The 18,305-nt window shown below is 33.4% G+C and overlaps 2 protein-coding genes across 3 annotated transcripts in view; both read left to right on the plus strand.

Annotated features, from left to right (window-relative positions):
• Positions 1-3,574, plus strand: part of LOC110113524 (SNF1-related protein kinase regulatory subunit beta-1) — a 32,833-nt gene extending 29,259 nt beyond the window's left edge. The window contains exon 4 of one of the 2 annotated variants that reach the window (XM_020846151.2): positions 2,827-3,574. In XM_020846151.2, coding sequence (XP_020701810.1) covers positions 2,827-3,141 — 315 coding nt within the window. In that variant the 3' untranslated portion in view covers positions 3,142-3,574. The remainder of the gene's footprint in view (positions 1-2,826) is intronic. The other variant, XM_020846150.2, reaches the window with a different exon arrangement.
• Positions 3,575-10,043: 6,469 nt separating this feature from the next.
• On the plus strand, positions 10,044-18,305 carry LOC110113517 (calmodulin). The gene is made up of 2 exons (XM_020846139.2): positions 10,044-10,283; positions 17,719-18,305. Exons 1-2 carry the CDS (start codon positions 10,208-10,210, stop codon positions 18,090-18,092), a joined length of 450 nt encoding a protein of 149 aa, XP_020701798.1. The 5' UTR covers positions 10,044-10,207; the 3' UTR covers positions 18,093-18,305.

The following is an 18,305-nucleotide window of genomic DNA, read 5'->3' on the forward strand; positions in this document are numbered from 1 at the left end:
CTTGGAATGCCATCATGTTCTTTTGGATAGTTGGATTGTTAGAAATTTAAAAGTATAGGTTGGACATTCAGCGCATCACGGCATTTGTCATAAAAGTCCTGCTCTTGGATGCTATGTATGTATGTATTTATGCATGTATGAGTTTATGTATGAAAGTTCGTAAGGGGTGTTAAACTCTAAAGAACTAGTTCCGAGACTAACCAAAAGGGGGGTGAATTGGTTATTTAAAAATTTCTTAACGAAAAGAAAATCTTTTTGAGTATTGTAAAACCAACTATTTATGCATAAGTAAAACTTAATTTAACAATAACAAAAATCAGAGATTTCGCCCACAGAATAAATCATAGAATAATGCGTAAAGTTAAATGTGGAAAGGTAAACAGAAAGAATACACCAAAATTTATAGTTGTTCGGTCAACTTGACCTACATCCACTCCTTAGAGATTCCCTCTCCAAGTATTGCACTAAAATGAAGTGACTATCCTTTTGCTCTCACAGCAAGACGGAGAAGCCCTTACAAAATCTTTTCACTGATACAGTGAGGCAGAGAACCTTGAATCCTTTTACTCCCTTCTGGAGTAGGCATAGAACTTGGAAATCCTTTTTCACCCACCTGGTGAAGGCAAAGAACCCGAGAATCATTTTACTCCCACCTGGAGTAGGCAGAGAACATTGATCTAATGCTGAAGAAGATCTCCCTAGAGCCACCAAGGAACCAGAGAAACAACTTGAAGAAGACGACAAACACCTTGCCTGGAGCAACCTTTGTGATTCCCTCACAACTCCCCCTCATAAGGATCTCTCTCTCTCTCTCTCTCTCTCTCTCTCTCTCTCTCTCTCTCTCTCTCTCTCTCTCTGTTAAGCTATCACTTTTCCTTCTCTAAGCTCTCTCTTGGATCAACACCACATCAAAAGATTAACTCAAGGGTTAATACAATTGCTTAAATAGAGAGCCTCCAAAAGAAGCCATAATTTTCCAGTACAATCGATAGATCGTCCTGTATGATTAGTACAAAACAACCCTTTCAGCCATGATGACCATCATTGTCTTGTAAGATTAGTTTAAGAGAAATAGGCTGATCGTCCCAGACGATTTGATTATCGTTCTGGACGATTAGTATAAAACTTCTAAACTTCATACAGTATGATGCACGACGATGCCTTATCGTCCCATGCACTTCTCTGTCGTCCAGTATGATCTATCGTCCTGGATGATTAGTTGAAAAATTATGGTATTCGTCTGGTACGATAGTTGGAGATCCCTTATCGTACCAAATATGTTCTCTATCGTCCAGGATGATCGTCACCGATCTTCAGGACGATCATATCGAATTATGTTTTATCATAATTGTTCTCCTAATCATGGGATTAATTTAGGCATGATTGTCTTGAATCATTTAGGACGATGTGCATCGTTCTGTGCGATTAGTTTAAAATTTGAATATTAAAATAATGCCTAAATTGTGATTGGCGGCTGTTTCTCATCATCTAAACTGATCGTCATGGATGATATGGATCGTCCAGTACGATTAATTTAATCACTTGTATTAGCATGATTGCCCTAATTAGGGTTTCTATTTTTAACTGATTGTCCAATACGATTTGAAATCATCCTGTACGATTAAGTCAAAAACAAAACAAAAAAATCTCTAACACACCAAATTTCTCCCCCTGAGTGTGTGTGTGCAAGGTTACTTAGCTTGGGGTCTACCAGATACATGACTTGACTCAAGAAAAGTAAAAGGTACATTGAAATTGAAGTTACAAGCAGACTCAACCCTTGTCTACCCGATCTTGAGCTGAGTTGCATTGCAAGTGATCTTGTGGACCTGAAAGTTTAGTAAGCAAGACATACAAAATAGATATGCAATAATAGTAGTGGTAAAGAAAATAATAATATTTATTATCATCAAAATCACAATACTTGGATCTAGATTTGCAACAATGTATTTGTTGGGTGGAGGTTGAAAACCTTATGGATTTGGAAATTCTATCTTTGGACTGCTAAATATAAATATCTAAATTCTTTTATTTGATTTGATATTACTTTGATATTGAATTTCAAGCTCATTATGTTGTTGAATTTATGTTTAATTCTTCTTTCTTTTTTATTTTTAGTGATTCTCCCATTGGTAGTTTTAATTTGAAAACCAAATACTTTCATCTGTCACGTTTTTGAAGTTTAAAATTCTTGTTTGTTCTTCACTACGCCAAGCCAAATGGTGCAATCCAGCAAATTTCATCCTTTCGCAAAATAAGCATTAAACTAGCTAGTAACCTAGTGAATCTTTATCTTCCGTTTTTGTAAATCATATATTAAATTTGAGCTTTAAAATATAATCATAAATGTTTCCAAATTTCAATTTATATTCCCCCTCTTTTATCTTGTAATCTATGTGAAGGAAAAAATAATCATTATGCAGTGATTTTGTTTCTTTTCATATGTTACTTGGAGAAATTATTCTGTGCGGAGGCCGGACGGCGAGAACCGTCCGAATTTGCTTTCCTTTTGCTGCGTTTTATAAATATTCAACAAAATGGTAACAAATATATAATAATGAATGCACTTTTGCTGAGTATTTATAAAAGCGCATCAAAAGGGCGGCTAAAGCGCATCAAATATCCTACTAATTGCATATTTGCTGTCCTTTTGCTGAGTATTTACAATAACGCAGCAAAATGGCACCTAGAGCACAACAAATCAGGACGATTCTTACCGTCCGGTCTCCGCACAGAATAATTTCTCTGTTACTTGGGTTGGTTTAACTGTTTAGCTTTTAAATTAGTTGAGAATTTTCTTTGCTTCCTTTTATTTTGTGGAACCAGGAGTATGTTCCCGATGATCTGCAGAGCGTATCAGAATTCGAGTCACCGCCTTCTCCCGACTCCAGCTATAGCCGACAAATGCCGGTGGACGAGGACTTTTCAAAGGAACCACCAGCTGTACCCCCTCATCTGCATCTCACAGTTCTAGGAACTCCAAAACCCGAGGAAGCCTTCATCAGGCCCCAACATGTCGTTCTAAATCACCTTTTCATAGAGAAAGGATGGTCTTCTCAGTCCGTGGTTCCTCTTGGCTATACGCACAGGTTTCAGTCCAAGTATGTTACTGTTGTCCTCTACAAACCTGCAAAAAGATGATATGAAACAATCATTTCACAATTATCTTTTGCTGCAAAGCAAAATAGTACTGGAGTTGAACTGGATATTCTTACAAGCCATTTAACCGTCCAGTATGAAGCAGATTTTGCGACCTTGTTGGTATCAACGCTATCAAAGAAATCCCATCCCCAATAATCTATTTTCCTGTCAATAAGCAGTTTCAGAGGAGGAGGCTGAACAATCACCAGATGCCCAATTGAAGTTGGCCGTTCTCAACACTTGTGTTTTTTTAGCTGATACGCTATTTCCATTCTTCTTATTTGTTTTTTTTTTTTTTTATATCCTGAACTTATTTGGTTCCCTTCAAAATCATAAAAGCACTAAAATATGGTAACCAATGCTTGTTTTTTTAAATTATTAATTTGCACATCGTTTTGGTTTGCAATATGTTAGTGCTCAATTTCGCAAAGCCTGTTTTAGCATCTTTTTAGTGGTAGTTGAGCTCAATATGGGCAATGTTGCACAGGGCAAATTATTACATCCGGTCACCGGACGTAGAGATAGGTTCGGATATTAATAAAATATTATTTTAAATTAAGCTCGTCAAAAGCGCAGTCAAAGCGCACCTAAAGCGCAGGTGACGTGCCAAGTTTTTATTGGATGTCCGAACCTATTCTCAGCGTCTGATGACCAGATTTAATAATTTGCCATAGCACAGAGACTACGGTACATATCAGTTCAGTTGTGTGATTTGTTGTGTTTATCAATCATAAATGTTTTTTGTCCTTAAAACCCGTAATTTGGAGAAATTTTATCTGTCGTGCTTTAAGCATGATATGTCTTATAATTAAGCTGTCTTGTGTGTGAAATTGGGTCTAGAAAAGAGCTTCCATCTATTGAAGATCATGGGTATGTTTGGCCATGAGTCTGTTTGGGATGGATGCAGCTTTCAAGCTGTTGTGGAGAAAAGAACTTTTTGAAAAGCTGTTGTAAAAAGAAACTTCCCAATATAAAAAATTTTGTGAAAGTAACAAAAAAGTTATAGCCAAATAAAAAGTGTGGTTGCGTCTAAAAAGTAAAAGAGTAAGAAAGTTGACCCAAACTATTAAATCTCAACCATCCTTTGACACTTGATCTCACAAACATGATGGGAATCCATGGGAGGCTCACTTGGATCACGTCTATCTTTTTAAATCCTAGTCGTCCCTTAGACACTTCATTCTATGGCCAAGATAAGAATCCGTGGTAGGCTCACCTGGATCACGTCAATCTCCTTCCATATTTGGGCGGATGATTAATAAAGCATTATATTAGGACAATTATGTATGATTATGTAATTATTTGTTTCTTTATTAAGATGCCTTGTATAGATATTCAAGTAGGGATAATTTTGTGCATTAAAATCAATCATTTCTAATTCTTTGAATATAACATGGTATCAAACCTTTCATTATTATTGTTGGATTCATTTTACCTCTCCAATTCTTTGAATTTAACATGGTATCAGATCCTTCGTCAACATGCCTTCATTGTCGGTCTTTCTTTGTTGTCGTTATCCTATCTATCACCAAAGCCGCCTTCATTGTCGCTCTACTTGATATATTTGCGGTAAAAACAAGAAACTTTTTTTTGATAATGTCAAAGATTAATTTAACCAAATCATATCCTTCTACTTTCAAATGGAATGTATCATTCATGAGTCTTTCAGTATTCATATCCCACAACAAAATGGAGTTGTATAAAGAAAATTGATCACCTTCTTGCCTCTACATGTGCGCTTCTATTCCTTGGAAGATAGCTCTTGAGAAGATTTTAAGGTTTATGAGAGGAAGGAGAATGTGGCCGGGCTTTGTAAGTGAGGAGTGTTAGGGAGATCACACGGTTGCTCCAAGCTTGCTGCACTTTGCTCCTCCTGTGGTCCGAGAAGATCTTGTGGGAGGCTCTCTGAGGAGAAGATTATTCTACATTCGTGTCCTCTAAGGTACTATGCCTTCTCCATTAGGGAGAAAAATGAGAAGGTACGCTGCCATCACCAGAAGGGTAACAAAGTGCTTGGCTCTCCGCCATGCTGGGTTGGTGAAAGTGAGATTTGTAAGGGCTTCTCCTCCTTGCCGTGGGGGCAAAAGGAGAATTAATGTTTAGTGGTGAAATTCCCGGAGTGGAGGACTCCGGGGAGTGGACGTAGGTCAAGTGACCGAACCACTATAAAATCTCTGGTGTGATTTTTCCTTTACTGCATTTTATTTTCGTCAAAATTGCTTGGTGAAAATCGTTGTTGCAAATTGTGTTTGTAAGCATTCGCTTTCGGATTAATTAATTTTCTTGTTTAATTTTTAAAAACACACAAAAAAAACTCTTGTTTAATATTGTCTTTTTATTGCAACAAATTTCCAATTCTAGGAGTGGATAAAAAGCCCCCCATTTTAGGAGTGGAATCAAAGAAGTGGATAAAAAGAAACATCACAAGTTAACACTACAACAAGTCAACCCAACCCAAAAATATAATCCATATTTAGAGAGCTCAACAAAGAAGATATTGATAAGCTAAAACAACTCTCGGTATTCCTTGAAAAATCACATGCATCCTCTTCTCTTATACTTTTAGGTAAATATTCTATATTCATTGGATTAAGTGTCTCAAGAAATCATTTGAAAGATGCATGGATCATCGACTCTGGAGCCACAAATCACATGACACACTCCACTACTCACTTCATCAACTACACTTCTTGCCCAAGTGATAAAAAAATCATCATTGTTGTTGATTCTCTTACTATAATAGAAGGCCAAGGAGACATACCCTTATCGCCCTCCTTGACTCTAAAAAATGTGCTTCACATATGTTAATTGTCCAAAAATCTAATCTCCATATAAAAACTTATTAGTGATCATAATTTTCAAGTTCTATTTAACTATAGTTGTTGCTTATTTCAAGACCAATGATCGAGGAAGAAGATTGGACTTGCTAAGGAGAGAGATGGATTATACTACCCGAAAGAGATGAATAAATTCACTATTATCAATAATAGTTATTCTACATTATCCCTCTTTAATAAAAAATTTAATATTTGGCTTCATCATTTTAGAGTATGGCATCCATCTTTTTACGTCTTAAAAATTATGTACTCAAAACTTTTTTTTATAAATTGAAAAGTGAATATTTCATTGTGAAACATATGAATTAGTCAAGTATAAACGAGTATCTTATCCAGACAACAATGGAGATGTCATACCTCATTTTACCTTATTCATGATGATATATGAGGACTTTTAAAGATTCCTAACATCTCAGTGACCCAATAGTTTGTATCCTTCATTGACGACTACAGTCGAGTTTCTTGGATCTTTCTGCTCAAAAATAAATTTGACGTTAGCACTTTCTTCCTCATTTTTCACACTATGGTCCAAAATCAATTTGTGGTAAAAACAAGAAAATTTTGTTTCGATAATGTCAAATATTAATTTAATCAAACCATATCCTCCTACTTTCAAATGGAATGTTTCATTCATGAGTCTTTCTTCATTCATACCCCACAAAAAAATGGAGTTGTAGAAAGAAAATTGATCACCTTCTTGCCTCTACATGTGCACTTCTATTCCAACACAATGTACCAAAATCTTACCGAGGAAATCCTTATGACTGTCACATTTATCATGAATCGACTACTTTCAATAATCTTGGGACTAAAAATACCAATGGATATTATATCCACTTTTTACCTTGAATTTCGAACTCATAACAACCTCATAACTAGAATCTTTGAGTGCACTATCTATGTTCACATTCACAGTTAAAATAGATAAAAATTTGATCCAAGAGCACTCAAATGTATCTTTGTCAGATATTCATCCACCCGTTGAGGTTATATTTGTTATCACCCATCCATCAAGAAAACAAATATCTATTGGCATTACTTTTAACAAACAAAAACCTTATTTCATTAAACCTCATATTCAGGGGGGATACTAAAACAAAGGAAGAAGAGAAAAATGAGCTTGGCCCTCTTGACCTTCTAGCTCCACCTCAAATAAATAAAAATCTGAAATCAAACCCGAAGAAATTGAGGAAAAAACTATTATGGATAATATGAGGTTTATAAAAGTATATTCCAATTGTACAACTGAAAATTATGCTCCATAACAGATCTAGGAATCTGAATCGTCTCCTGAAATTGAGGTAAACACAAGTTCACCAAAAAACTCTCTTGTATTCCATAAACAACTTTATATCCTTCAATAACTTCTCACCTTCACCCAAAAATTTTCTGGTCACACTAAATGATATTTATATTCCTGATAATATTTATGAGGTTTTATCTGATGAAAATTATATCATAAAAGATGAAATATAGGCTCTAAAGAAGAACAATACCTAGGAGATCACCAACCTACCAGCAGGAAAACGATCAGTCAGCTACAAATGGGCATTCTCTATGAAATATAAAGTTGTGGTACGCTGAAAATGTATAAGTCGAGATTGATAGCGAAAGGGTAATTTTGTATTAAGAAATTGTTTCATAAAGTAATAAAAAAAGTATCTCAAACAAAACCTAAACTTTGCATAATAAGGAGCATACATCAATGCAACTAAGGGCCATAGGCATTCATCTTATCAAGATGAGCTTTTGGGTTAATAGAATGACCTGCCATTCACCACAAGTGAGAAATCTTTGCACTGAAGAAGATAAAAACTTCCTCTATAATAAATTTTAAAGCTCTTTAACCTATTTTAAAGTATATAAATATTTTTTATTATACTCACCTCAAATAGGTCTAAATATTATAAAATAAATATGAAGATTTTAAGGTCCATACTTATAAAAAAAATAATTAAGACAACTAATCCATTTTTTACCGCGTATAAACAATATAATTAGACCTCTCTTTTTCGGTCAAACCAATTAAATAATTTATAGCTATTTAATCCAATATTTTTTATTGACACTCAACACTACATGATGAATCTTGTCAAATAGTTTTCGGGTCGTTTTAAATTTATTCGGCATATTATTTATTTTTTTAGAATAACTTTAGATTCATGCATTTCATTAAAATTTAATGATACCAACACTCTTCAAATAAATGTATTCTTTAAATCAAATCAACCCATCCATATCAAGCCCCAAAACAAAACAAAAAAATTTAAAAATTTAAAAATTTATTCATCTTAGATCCATTGGTTGCTTGCTAGATGTGTATTACCTTTGGAAAATGGCTTCTCCTCTCCTTAATTTTCTTTTATGAAATTGACAAGCACTTGGACTTCTTTGATGCTTCAGGTGGGCCCACAAATGGGACCCTTAATTTTTTTTAATAAAAAATTTATTGTGATCCATAATCAACTATATTATTTTAGGATGAATATTGTTAATGTGTCTGATTTTTTAAAATAAATTTTTAAAAGTCTTATTAAAGCAAATTAAATTTGAGATTATTCTGACATTGTTTTTATCTTTCGGCTGTAAGATAACTTTTAAGAAAGTTAAATATAAAAAATTAAAAAATATATAAGCCATGCCAAAATATAGTTTATTCATTATTTTCAGACTTTGGGTGGTCCCCAATTATATATATATATATACTAGAATTTGCATCATAGTGGATTTTACTGTTCTTATATTTATATTAATTGGATGACCAAATGATATATAAATATATCTAGTCAAATTGAGCAGCTTAATGAGATGAATCAAACGAGTCAAAGGTCACTTAATTCCAACATCATTAAGGCAAGTAAATGTTGAATGAATGCTTTATGATAGAGAGAATCAATATGAGTTGTTCGATGGGGCACTCTAAAATTATTCTAGATCTTCTTCATATTTATGGAGTATGTTGCTCTCAAAATCTATAAATAGTCACCCACTCTGTACATGAGAGGATTCTTTTGGGACTTGGGATTTTGAGGCTTAGATTATGGGCTAAAGACTCAAGAGAGCTTTGAAGCTTGAAGCATCCTAGATCTCCACCCCGACACCATCGTCGGTGAACCCTCACCATTAGGCCTCCAATGCTAGACCTTTTTCCGACCTTCTTTGTCAAAAATTGGTGTAGAAGCCATCTTTGGGCCTTCGTCCAATTTATGTCGCTCGTCGATTACCATTCGTTCAACCATCGTCATCCGCCAATTATGATTTCTCCGACCACCATCGCCTGCGGATTAGGATCCCTCCGACTACCATTGCACGACTACTAAGATCTTTTTAACCACCATCACCCTTCAACTACACTCCCTTCGACCACTATCACTCAACTACAATCCTACCAACTAAACGAACATATCAACATTATTTTGAGAACAACTTTCATATCATTAGATTCTTCTAATTATCACCATATATTTGTGCTTTATATGATCTATCTTTCCAAATTGAGTCAATGTCTTCCCTCGATGATGGGCATCATTTATAATCAACAACAAACATTAGTGGATTAACTTCAATTGGGCAAGGCATCGTAAGTTTTCTCCCTTTTCAGGGTTTTACACGTAAAATTTACAGTGTCTCTTATAACACCCCTCTCTCTTATATGTGTGTGTTTTGGATCTTTGTACAAAACTAAGACACTAAACTCTATATCTCTCTACCATCGTGATTTTTCCATAGTATTGTTCCAAAAAAGTTCTAAGGCCACAATATTTCTTTTAGATAAATTAAGCTTGTACGTTACAACGAATCTACCTCTCACCATTGAAAATAGTCCTTCCCAAGAATCTTCGCTGCAGGTTTCTCAACCGTCTGATCTAAAACCAGCGGCCATCAGTTGAGGCTAAATTACGACTCCGCCGCCCAGAACCAACGGCTAGTATTAATCCACTTACAGATCGACCAATGAAATAAGAGAAAAATATAAGGGTATTTTCGTAAGAGAACCACTTACAAGCTGAGGCACGGCCGTGGGCGGTGAGCCCAGCAGCCCCAGCTCGGCTATAAAATAAAGGCTCCGCATTTTCTCTATTGAAGAGATCGATCGTCTTCCCCATCCTCTCTCTCTCACTCGCTTTCCCTATCCATCTACGACGCGCGCGCGGTTTCTCTCTATACGTTTCATCGCCTTCCCTCGGGCACAGTTTCAGCCGACTGCGGACAATCTCAGCCGTTCAAACATGGCCGATGAGCTGACGGACGAACAGATCTCTGAGTTCAAGGAGGCTTTCAGCTTATTCGACAAGGATGGAGACGGTGAGATGATTCGTTTGATCTCGCTTGATTATCCCTGGTTTTTAAGGATTCTTGTTGTTTATTCCGCTCTATCTGCCATTGATTGGATTTCAAATAGATCTCGGTGTTTCCGATAGGTGCTAGGGTTTCTTTCTTTGTTTTGTTTGGTGTTGTGAGGTTTATACCCTGATTGGAGGAATCCAAATAGCAGGCAGAAGAAACGATTGAGAAGCCTTCTTTTAATTGAAAGTTTTGATATAGATGCATTTTTTTTTCTTTCCTCACAAGCAGATCAAAAAAAAAATCTTTATTAATATTCATATTATAATATTATTAAATATGCTAAAAAATAAAGTATTTCAATGATTTGATTTGGAAAAATTATTTTTCTATTTTTAAAATTATATATAGTCCTAGTAAAACGACAAAGTCATTTTGCCAACACTCTTCAGACATCTGAGAAAAAGTTTATCATCATTTATTTTCTGTTTTACCAATTCCATTCTTTTCTTCTCTCAATTTTCAATCAGATTGATAGCATTCACATGACTGTGATGTAAACTCACAAAGCAAAATGAATGCTGTTGAAGATTCAAAACAGAAGAAAATTGTTTATTTAGTTTGGCTGCTCACATTTTTTTTTCATTATAATTGAAAATTTACATCCTCATATCTCTTAAATTTGGGAGATGATAATGAAGGAGTTGATATCAAAAGAAATCTGATTCGTATTTTATTGACATTAATAGAATATTGCTTGCCTTTGACACCACCATGCTTTTGTCACAAACTTATAAATCTAATAGACTCTAACACTATCCCTCCCATCCGGCCTTAGGACTCACGCACTCCCCCGATAACATGAGTGGAATAAAACTCAAAACTCTAATTTTTTCCCAAACCATGAATGTTTCCAGTTGTACAGCCAAATATATGCAGAATTAGCAAAGCCGAGATTGACCTTTTCATGTGAGGTCAATCTAGCTCGGAATAGGCTCGCTAAGGTTTCCAAAGAACTCGCCCAAACATGCAAATCCCTTCCATTGACCTGGTGACTTGCTCAGTGAGGTCGGCTGGGCCGTATGACGTCATGAGGTTACTAATCAATATACACATGCGTAGTTGGGCTACACAACTCCCGACCCTTATTAAATTTTATAGCCATATAAATAGCTAATCCTATGGTGTCCCAAGCCTTGGCCCAAACCTATAAAGAGAGAGTCAGAGGTTGAGCTTAGGTTATGCAATCTTTGGAATTCAAGCCTATTTAAGAAAGATCCAATCTCCACTCCTTGGAATTCTTTCTCTCTCCCTTTCTTTACTCTTTTTATGTGGTTTGGCATTTAAACAGCCTGCATTCACACTTAATATCCTTTAGGATTGGGATTCTACTAATCCGCTTACTCCATAAGCCTAGGCTCCTTCTCTCAACAAGTAGGTTGAGAAATCTTCACCACTTATTATTTATAATGAACGAGTACAACCCAACATCTAAACTTAACGAGCTAGGTATAGCCTAAGTACTAAATATAAGCTAAAATACTAAAATAAAAATTCTTTTGAACTTGTTGGTGATTCACTGGCTATCTCCACCAACCCAATCTAATCTAATATTTATTCAAAGATGGAAAGATATACAATGTAAAAACACTTACCAAAGTTCTCCTATATATTACAACAGAGATCACCAAAGAAATTCATCAAGAATTTGACGAACTATTTCTTTATTCGACTTTCCTCAAAATGATGCATCATATTAAGCTTTAAAACTCTATATTTCTATTAGCCATTCATGGTGGAGATGGAGTACATATAGAAGAAAAGAAGATGTCAGAATAGCACTTAATACGTTTTTCCAAAACCCAGGAGATCACTAAGGAAATTCTTCTAGAATTTGATGAACAATTTCCTCCAAATTTTGTCAAAATGATGTATCTTATTAAGCTCTAAACATTATATTTATATTAGCCATTTAGGGTGGAGATTTAGTACATATAGAAGAAAGGAATTTGCAGAAATAGCACTCAACAAGTTTTTACAAAAACCCAAAAAGTCAAACTACATGTTATACCAAATTTGTAGTGATTTCAATCAATTATATCTACGATTGGCACTAGTTAATCTCACTGTTTTAAACTGTTGGAGAACTTCTATAGACTATATGCAAATCTCTGGTGTTTGTATAATTGTATAACATTAATATTTCATCCTATTTATATAACATTAATTGTACATTTTTGCATTAGGATATTTTTATATTTTTTATTTTTTAATAAATTATTTCTAAATTTTTTAATATTTTATACTATTCTTAGAATACTGCAATGTAATAGGGCTTCATGGGACATTTGCACTATGTTGCACTATTCTTAATCAGCAAACATGATAATAGCATAACTTCTTCCTAAACAATAAGGATTTGTTGTAGGATGCCACCTAAGAATAATTTAAGTTTTTTTTTTTCTTTCTTAACATCTTGTAGCACAAACTTTTACTATATATTAGAAACAATAATGATGTATTATTGATAATTTCTTTTTTAATAGAAGAAAAGTGACAATTATTTGTGGAGCAACCAAATCTTATATATTTACATAACCAGCGCCCTCCTACCTCCATTTGTCAAACTCTCATCTAAATATAAAAAAATTCATAACAAAACTATCAACTTTCTATCTCAATATTTAATAAAATTTCTAATAGCTTGGTCAAAGCATGTGCAAATACATAGATTCAATCATTCATTTTTTTACATCGGGTATTATATTTGTAAATAGACATGATTTTGATGACACATATTTAATTTTCGTCAACATGTAAAAGTAAGGATTATTGGATTAATTCATGTATGCTATTTAGGGGATTTGAAGCGGACGAAGGATTGTTAAAATTGAAAAAAAGTGGAAAAACCTACTTTGAATTTTCTCTGTTGATTCTGCATAAAGCATGGAAGTATATATAAATTCTCAGTAAGTCTTACAATAGAAAGAAATCAAATCATTAAAAAAAATCCCTAACAGGTGACAACAATTAGAAGAGAAAGACACAATTATAATGTAAGAGTTATAAGAGAATCAATCCAATGGTTAAAACCCTTAATTTGTGTGCTCAAGGTTCTCTATCAAAGTTGGTTGACGTGTGGGTTTCATGGATCGTTCAACACGTTTTAAGTTTGCATACAATATTTTTGAACTTAGAGGTTGAGAGTCATTTGGTGAGAATGTTTGCTTGTTGATTTTCTTTTGATATGTATAAAGTGCAAATGAACCTCTTTTCAGTTTTATTTTTATGAATATCTATCCACTTGTACATGCTTACTGCGTACATGTTGTTTTTTATCATGGGTGATACTGGTGCCAAATATATTATCACAGTATATCTTTATTAGCCATTCCCATTTGATTTTTTAATCATCCTAAATAATTTGATTTGCAGAAGCTCGCAAATCTATTGATTAATGACTTTAAATAGATTCAGCTCTAGATCTTGAAATAACAATTTTTTCTTGTTCCTCTATGTCAGGAGACTTCCTAAAAAAATATGTATGATATAATCATGGACCTTCCCATCCACTAGTAATATTGAAGAATTTGTATTAGTATACCCTTTAATTTGTAAAGTATTGTACTTTTTATAAAGAATTCATTTATCAAGGTGTAATTAAAGATACCTAAGAATTCTATAAACAGGTTGAAGATGCGATTCTTGTGGTTTTTGTATGAATTAATAAATAAGACTCACTGCAAATGTGATTTCTAGATTAATCATAAGTGTAAGATAGACCATTTTTTAAACTCATCTTTAATAATTTCTTATCTCTACTTTTTTATTGTTCATTTGCATCTAATGTTCGACCTAGTTAAGTTGGAGTTTCACAAGTTAATGAATCATTTTTATTTCTTTCAGTAGATCTATAATTTATTTTTATTCATTCTTTGTTTTGATTGAACAACTTCTATTCCCAAAAAGTAGTTGAAATTGCTAACTTTTTTATTTCAAATTTTCAACAAGATTTTTTCTAAGAGACTCGTTTTTTCTATTATCATCATATGTGATAATTATATCATGATTATCATCAATATATATTATGGGAATTGATATTTTATCATTAATGAAGTATTTTATGAAGAGGGCATGATCTTATTAGCTTTGGTTGTATTCAACTTCAGTAATGACTTTTATGAATATGCTATGTTCTTGAAGATTATTTAAAGTCATGTAAGGTATTTTTTAATTTAAAAGAACTATCAAATCCATATGGTGAATTCATATAGACTTATTCTTCAACATCCCTTTGTAAGAAAGCATTTTTTACATCATGTTATTGCATTAACCATGCAGGTATTGCTGCAAGAGAAAATTTAAGATGTGTATTATATTTATTTTCATAGCATGAGCAAAAGTTTTTTAGTAGTCAATTTCATAGGATTGCATATATTCTTTGGCTATCAATCGCTTTATACTGTTTAAGGCTTACATCTGCTCTATTTTATAGAAAAAAATTAATTTGCATTCTACTATTTTCTTTTATTTATGATAGTTCAATAATTTTTCAACTGTGGTTCTTTTCAAGAGCATTCATCTCTTCTCTCATTTCAATTGTCTTGGTCTTATTTTCAAGTTCCTAAAATAGAGTTTGTGGTATTGTAATGAAATTTAAGTTAATATTTGTTATGATTTCCTTATGAGTAGTAGAAACTTTTTGAAAAGATGTGTGCTAGAAGATGAGATACAAAAGAGTGTAATGTGTATAGCGATAGGTTGATCATACCTGATAATGATTTCCAGCATGGAGCTTACTAGAAATTTTATTGGGCTTATTTCTTCTTATATAGACTTGAAGGGATACAATTTTTGAATTTTGGTTAGGCTTGTGCTTTCATGAGGGTATTATGTCTGAATTTATTGGAATTTGTGCTGTAAAATATCAAGATAAAAGATAGATGTTTTATCAAATTTATTTTTTAGATGAAAGTGCTCCCCTTGAATGTGTTTGGTTAAACAAATTTTACTTCTCATCAAACATAACATCTTTTAAAATAAGAAATTTTTTGAAGGTAAGATAATAACACTTATTTCCTTTTTTTAATAGATGAATGGTGAATAAAAACACATTTGAGAGCTCTAGGGTTTAATTTATCCATGTTATTTGTGTATGTGTATATAGGCATTGCATCGAAAGATTTTTAGAGAAATCCTTATAGGAAATTATTAGTGAGGAAGAATTTAGCTTGATAGTTTAGAGGAGTTTTGAATTCAATCACTTTTGAGGTATTTTATTGATTATTTATGCAGTTGGGATTATTTTTCTCCCCTAATTTTTTGTTTGCATTTTTAATTCCGGAAGAGAAGTGTCCTTTTGACTTTCAAAAGATGACGATTTTTTCATTTCTACCACTCCATTTTATTAGGGAACTCAAGATTGGATGATTGATTGATGGTATATTCTTTTTGGAAGAAAGACAATAATTTATAATTAAGCAATCACCGTTTCGCTGCCCGCTACTACTGTCGTTCGTCGTCGTAGCTCGCCGCCACCACCATCGGCCGCTATCGGTCATGCTTTATACTGCATTTATTTTATGTCAAACCAAACAAAAAAAATGTTAATCCCTACATTTATTTTACATTCATCCAAACTACTTTAAAGTATTTTAAATATATTGCATTATTTTTCCAGTACATTCCTTTTTTAGCAAAAGAGTTTGTAGCAGTAAGTCCCTCACCTTGGGTTTGATGGTTTCCATGATCGATGTTTCAGAGAGCAGAGCATCGAGCATTATAGTTCTTACTTCTTTGGCTTGTATAAGAGGAAAAAATCTTGTTTAATGATGGCAAATTTTCTCTGTTTACACAAATTTGGTCAAGTCCTTCAATAAAGCCAAACACCCTTTCTCTTTTTATAAAATGCTTGAGAATTACCGCATCATAGCATAATATTTTCTTGAGATCTTGATAATAATAAAGGTCAGACCAATAAAACTTTGTTCCATTAAAGTACTTAAAAATAATAATATTTTGCTTTGTTGTTAAATCTTACTTTTAATCTCACATGTGATGGCAACATCCTTTACTTTTGAGTACATCCATTTGATGGCTCTCTTTTTTTTTTTTTTTAGTAGAGATGAATATATATAATCCACTTATTTAAAACATAATGGTATTCCACATTCATGTCGTGATCATGAAATTTGCTTCATTCTAAAGTATAAACTTCAAATCGTTAGCTTCGGAGGAGGATTCACAAGGTGATGGATTTTTTTCCTTTGAAAAATGTTTTCACAATTTGGGATAACTTCAGATAGTTTCTCTCATTCAAACAATATAAGGTTTGTAGCCCCTAGAGTTCTCCCTTAGTCTGATTTTTACTATTCATAGTGTCTTACTCGTTGAAAGGTAAATCAAACAAACCAAACGTAATGAAGAGAAGGAAGAGTCCCGAGAAGAAGGAAATAGAACAAAAGTTAGAAGAAGAAAATCCTAACTTGTTTTGATACTCATCATGTAAACTTGTTTATTGTAATTTTATATGACCGCATTTTTATAAGAGTATGTTCGCTTGCAGAATTTTTGTAGATATACATGTTACATGATTGTTTGGTGCTCTGATAAGAAAGTTTTTAATTAGCTTTAGGTTATTCTCGCAGGAATTCAACTCTTAATGATTTAGTTGCACTTGTAACAATATTGTAGGTTATTATTTTACAACTACTGAGAGAATATATTGCACCCTTAAATGGTTAGATAATCACATATTTAGACTTGTTATTCTATCTGTTTTGATTTCGGTGGTAGGGTTTGTTTGATTTTTTTGCTCATTGCTTTAATTTTCAAATCACAACTACAGTTTTGTTTGGCTATTATTTCCCTCTCTTTTTTTTTTTAACTTTTATGGCTGAAGCTCTTTTTTATAACTAGAATTACTAATGTGTTAGTCTAAGAAAGTATCCATTTGATCTTTTAAAGAAATAAACATATTTAAAATATTCACAGTAGCTTTAAAAAAAATTTACTTTCCCCATAACAACTTTGTAATCATTTTTTTTTAAATGTTGTAGCCGTCCCAAGCAGATCATTTATTACTTAGTTATTTTGGTGGCAAAAATTAGTTTTTAACCACAAAGACTTCTGAAAAGCTGTAGTAAGAAACAACCATTTGAAATTGTAGTTGTTATCTAAAAAACAAAGATATTAGCAAGATGTCCCAATTAGACTCTTAGTCTCATTATAAAGCTTTTGTTTTGATCGTTTCAATAGTTTGGGATTCAGTTTCGATTTTAGTTTGTTGACTTTTTTTTAATTAAAATAATTTCAAAAATATGTAATTATGGCATAACAGTGATGGTTATTTGTATTTTCAATATGCTATGAACAGCTAACCATTCTTTAGATCCTACTGTATCTCTTCTCCAAGCTCTGTTTCATTTACCTTCATTTATGGATGGAAAATTGACAGGCTGCATTACAACTAAAGAGTTGGGCACTGTGATGCGTTCTCTTGGCCAGAATCCAACAGAAGCAGAACTGCAGGACATGATTAATGAAGTGGATGCAGATGGCAACGGAACCATTGATTTCCCTGAATTCCTAAACCTCATGGCTCGCAAAATGAAGGACACTGACTCTGAGGAGGAACTTAGGGAGGCTTTTCGAGTCTTTGATAAGGACCAGAATGGTTTCATCTCTGCCGCCGAGCTCCGCCATGTTATGACCAACCTGGGCGAAAAGCTCACCGATGAGGAGGTTGATGAGATGATCCGCGAGGCCGATGTTGACGGCGACGGACAGATCAACTATGATGAGTTTGTCAAGGTCATGATGGCCAAGTGATGAATTTATGTTTGAATCTTGAAACTAATTCCATTTCTCTCTGTGTTGGGTTTCTTCTGTTTGTATCTGTATGCAGCTTTATTTTTTGCTGTTTTGTTTTATTCTTATTTCTTTTTGCAAACTTTTGCAGACTTTAAAGAATGAGGAGTGCTCTGTTTATAGTCCTGAATTCTAATAATTTATGGAGTATGCTGTGTTTTGTTTTGGTTGCTA

Source organism: Dendrobium catenatum, unplaced genomic scaffold (genome assembly GCF_001605985.2).
Source record: "Dendrobium catenatum unplaced genomic scaffold, ASM160598v2 fragScaff_scaffold_1721, whole genome shotgun sequence".
In the NCBI taxonomy this organism is placed as follows: Eukaryota; Viridiplantae; Streptophyta; class Magnoliopsida; order Asparagales; family Orchidaceae; genus Dendrobium; species Dendrobium catenatum.

What these genes read in the sequence shown, in the direction of transcription:
- LOC110113517 (XM_020846139.2), top strand. Translation starts at nt 10,208, where the DNA reads ATGGCCGATGAGCTGACGGACGAACAGATCTCTGAGTTCAAGGAGGCT. An exon ending in ATTCGACAAGGATGGAGACG is followed by an intron (nt 10,284 to 17,718) that starts GTGAGATGATTC and finishes GAAAATTGACAG; the next exon opens with GCTGCATTACAACTAAAGAG.